General features: G+C 37.4%; 1 protein-coding gene across 1 annotated transcript in view; it reads right to left on the bottom strand.

Annotated features, from left to right (window-relative positions):
* Positions 1-279, bottom strand: part of LOC134262079 (uncharacterized) — a gene marked incomplete at its 3' end in the record, with an annotated part of 9,000 nt that extends 8,721 nt beyond the window's left edge. Inside the window, exon 1 of the mRNA XM_062744469.1 lies at positions 111-279. Coding sequence (XP_062600453.1) covers positions 111-279 — 169 coding nt within the window. The remainder of the gene's footprint in view (positions 1-110) is intronic.
* Positions 280-4,574: the final 4,295 nt, after the last annotated feature.

The raw sequence follows: 4,574 nt of genomic DNA, 5'->3' as shown, positions 1-4,574 counted from the left end.
AGAGACCTATGCCATATTAACACTGACATTCCGATAATATAAATCCATTTTTTTTAAATCGTTGAACCTACATCACTTGTATATCTGCCAAATTACAAATGCATGCGTACCCGTCATTAACCTCAACCCCCACCCCGTCCCCCTAGATTGGCTACTGGCACTTCTTCTAGCCATGGATGACTGATTAGTGATCTTGATCTTGTAGGGCAGCTTTGTTAAACTCAATTTCTCTAGACCTAACCCATCCAGAATCCGGGGTGGCACATGTGTTATCTTCATATCCCCTTCTTAACTGCTATCTCGGCCATCCGTTTAGTTCGTATCCTTATACGATTTGCTGTATCACGTCTAACTTGTTGTTTCCCCATCTTCCTTGATTTGAGAGTGACATTACGACCCGATGGCAGCAGGTATTTTTGGTATTTCTATGACATGAAATTTTGCAACATAATTTTGCAACATGTCTGCCCTGCTAGCTTTTTCGGTAGATTATGAAAATCGGGGTCATACGGTCCTTGATTATATTGCGTCATCTATTTAAAACCAATAGTCTCGAAAATGTTTAACAACTACCAAGAACGCACGAATTATCACCCTTGCACTGGTATTTAAAGCATTTATCACAATATGGTGATAAATGCAATTTATAACTTTAATTAAAAATATTTCAGTAAAAGATTTGTAACATTGCAAGATTCTTTTTAAAAAACATCATAGTTCCCTTATCATAAATCTATCTTAAATGCAGTTAAGTTATAAAAGAGGATTCCTTAACTATTGTTGTGTGTACATATATTGATTAGTTCGTAGTTCGTACGTTGATTGTTCCTGATTTGATCTATTTATCACAATACTTACACTTCACGACAGACGTTGAATTAGAGTTCATGGTGTTGAGACTTGGCTGGGTCACCGATACACTCGTACTTGGAGTTAGTGTGGTAGATCTGATTTCTACAAAAAACATAATGGACATACGTTGATTTGTTTTCAGCTACTATAATGTTTCAGAATATTTTCTTTATCTAAACAAAAAAATACTTTCTTTGGTTTTTAGTAAAGGAAAAATCTGCAATAGCAACTAGCTTAATTCCCACACTAAAACAATAAAGACATTTTATATAAAGTAGGAGAAAGTACGTTAAATATTATATCATTGATACAATGGACTTTGTATGTATACCACTGTATGTTTCATTGGTAGAGGAGCTACTGTTAAAAAATCTATTCAAATGGCTTCATAGCAATGTAACATGGTGAGTGTGTTCAATGTTCTTTATTCCATTTATGAAGAAACAAGCTGACAATGTTTCTAAGAAAGGGGTATATGTGGCGTTTACAGCATATGTGGCGTTTACAGCAGTGGTTCATTAATGCATATTCACTCTTGATAATTTTCCACCATGGCTAGGAAAGCACAAGAAATGACCAGCATGCAACAGAGTGTCCCATGTGATATCATCAAAATATTCACAATTATTTCCAAGCTTAACTTTTTCATATATAAAATACTTTTAATAAGAACTTAAAATAATAACAATTGATAAAAAAAATAACCATTTCAGTAAATACCACAAAACTAAATCCAATACAATTTCCAGTGTTATGTAAAATGATACAATGTAAACAAACCAACTCCCGAAAAATCCAACACTTTATTTTTTATATAAACAAAATGATAGAATTTTCAACATAATTTTTCTCCTTATAACATATCTCCCCCCCTTTGACATTGCTGTCCCCAGCAATGTAAAAAAAATACAGCCGTAGTACAGTGATTCACATGTTAAGCACTCAACAAAAAAATTACATGTAAAATTCTATCTGTACAATTTCCATCAATAAATTTTCAATATTAAATATTAAAAACAACTATTTCTGTCCATGTACATTTGCCCACGATTGGCTTAGCGTTGCACTCAAAGACTTTCCTAAAGATGCACCTAAATTAGCTACGGCATCACTGAGTTCACTAATGTTTTTATCATCCACTGAAGAAACACGAACTTCCTTACACGAAACAAGGGCACTTTTAGGCAAATAAAACGATTGGAGTGTTTTTCTGCTGTTGAACGCGATGAACGTCTATATACAGTCTGTTCCATTTCATCTTGACCGTCCTCGTCACTCAGACCACTAGAGGTGTCAGATTGAAACATTTCTCCTATCGGAGGGGTTTCTAGTTGTGCTTTGATGTCCATAGGCTGGACAACAGTCACATCATCAACATCGCTATCTGACTTGTCGTCTACTTCATCACCTGTATCAAAAATCTCTGTCCTTGTTACGTTTCTCGTTGGTCCATTCCCGTCTGCAAGTTGGATCGTGTATACATTTCCTCCTGGCCTTGCAACCACCTTGTAGGGTATGGATGACCACATGTCCAGAAATTTGTTTCTCCCTAACACACGATTTCACAATAATACTCTCGTGCCAATCTTGATTGGTACCTCTTTAGTATTCCTGTTCTGAATCTCTTTTCTACGTTGACCATTTTTTTTCTGTATTTGTAGCTGCTGAATGCAAAGCTTCACTAAGTCTTTTCTTATGTTTATTAATCCAGTCGTCTATGGTGGAAGCGTCGGACTCCGACTCTGCATGAGTTCCAAGAAGAAATCTATGGGCAATGTAGGTTCACGGCCAAAAAATAAGAAGTAAGGAGAAAACCCTGGCAGATATTCCGTCCACCTTTTCTTGTGTTCATTAGTAAGAGTGCGTAGTCGATCATGCATGGTCTGATTAAATCGTTCGCACTGTCCATCACTTTCGGCATGATAGGGGGTAGTTCTTGATTTCTCCACACCGTAAATTTTACAGAGCTCTTGTATGACTTGCCTTTCGAAGTTGTGTCCCTGGTCGCCGTGTATTCTGCGCAATATCCCATATCGTACGAACAATTCCTTCACAATCGTTTTAGTTACTATCACAGCTTTCTGGTCCCTTGTTGGTATTGCCTGGGTGAATTTTGAAAATATATCTGTCATCACCAAAACGTTTTTCCGGCCATCCGTTGACTTCTCGAGTAGAGTGTAGTCAATTGCCAGTATCTCCATAGGACGAGATGCAATGAGATTTCCCATTGGTGGCTTTATACTTGGCATGAGTGCTTTTGCAATCATGCAACGTTCACAGTTCTTACACCACTCTTCTGCACATCCTGAGCCATTCGTATCCAGAAACACCTTTTGCGTAGTAATGCCAATGTCCTTTCCACACCTTGATGTCCTGCGTGATCATGCACACTTTCCAACACTTTGTCTTTCAGAATTTCCGGTAGCAGAATTTGTTTGATTTCACCAGTCTCGTCAATACATCTCTTGAGTAACACATCCAATTTTACTGGAAATGATGAAGAGTCTGCAGTCTGATCTTAACTCTTATGTTCTGATCATGTTCACTCTCTTTCACAATGTGTCTTATCACAAGCTCAGTATCTAGTAAAACTTTGACTTTGTACTCATCTTCTGATGAATGAAGCAACTCTGCACTGTGCACTACACCTAATCAAGTCTTTGGTGTCAACCACATATCCTCATGTCCAGTGTTCATCAATTTCACTGGTACTGTCCCATCTTTCATTTCAATGAATATGTCCAAAAATAAGATATTTTTGAGTAGAGAGCCATTTTCACTTGATATTGCTTGAACTACTGCGGTTTGCGGTACAGATGACTTCCTTCTTCTATTTGAACCAAATACCACTTTCATCGAATTTGCTTGAATTTTCACTGATTGTTGTGCTGCCAATTTCACAAATCCAATCTGTATGTTTTCCTCATCTACGTTTTAGATAAACATTACATCGTTCCAAACAGTTTCTTTTGTTGTCAAAGGTTTCTAACGTAAGTGTTTCCTGTCACATTGGAGAACGTTGCATCCTAAGTTGTACTGGGTCACTACTATTAGTCTCACATTCCACATTTGTACACACAGTTTCCTGTATTTTCAAAGTAACTTCAACATATCCAAGATGCGGAATATTCAGCTTGTTGGCTGCGGATAGTTTTACAATTTTAGAAGTATCACTGAGTTTTGATGAAGACAAGTGTTTTTAGGTCACCTAAGTTTACTATCTATTGCTATCTGTTTTCGTCCGTCGTGCGTTAACATTTGAACATTTTTAGCTTCTTCTCTGGAACCACTGAACCAATTTCAGCCAAATTTGGTATACAGTATTTATGGGTGAAAGGGAACAAAAGTTATGAATTTCATAGTCCCTGCCCCCCTCCTCCTCCCTGGGGCCTAATTGGTGGGGCAAAAACCACTAAAATTAATGCAATCTTTAAAAATCTTCCTCTTTACTCCTGGACATCAAGCAGTCAAACTGTTTGCAGGATTATAATCATCATTGAGTCCTCTACCAAAATTGTGAAATTCATGGCCCAAGGGTCAGGGGTTCTAGTGCTAGGGCGGGGCTAAATAAATTATATAGTGAAATTGCATAAATTCTTTGAAAATCTTCTACTCTGCTCCTGGGCATTAAATAAACTAACCAAGTACAAAGTTACGTTGAATAAGGCTGCCTCTACCAAAATTGTGAAATTCATGGCCCCTGAGTCAGGGGTTGTAGTGCA

The sequence above is a fragment of the Saccostrea cucullata genome, unplaced genomic scaffold (assembly GCF_032062105.1).
Source record: "Saccostrea cucullata isolate Sc308-1 unplaced genomic scaffold, CSIRO_AGI_Scuc_v1 ctg11625, whole genome shotgun sequence".
Classification (NCBI taxonomy): domain Eukaryota; kingdom Metazoa; phylum Mollusca; class Bivalvia; order Ostreida; family Ostreidae; genus Saccostrea; species Saccostrea cuccullata.
This window is presented reverse-complemented; position numbering and strand designations above follow the sequence as displayed.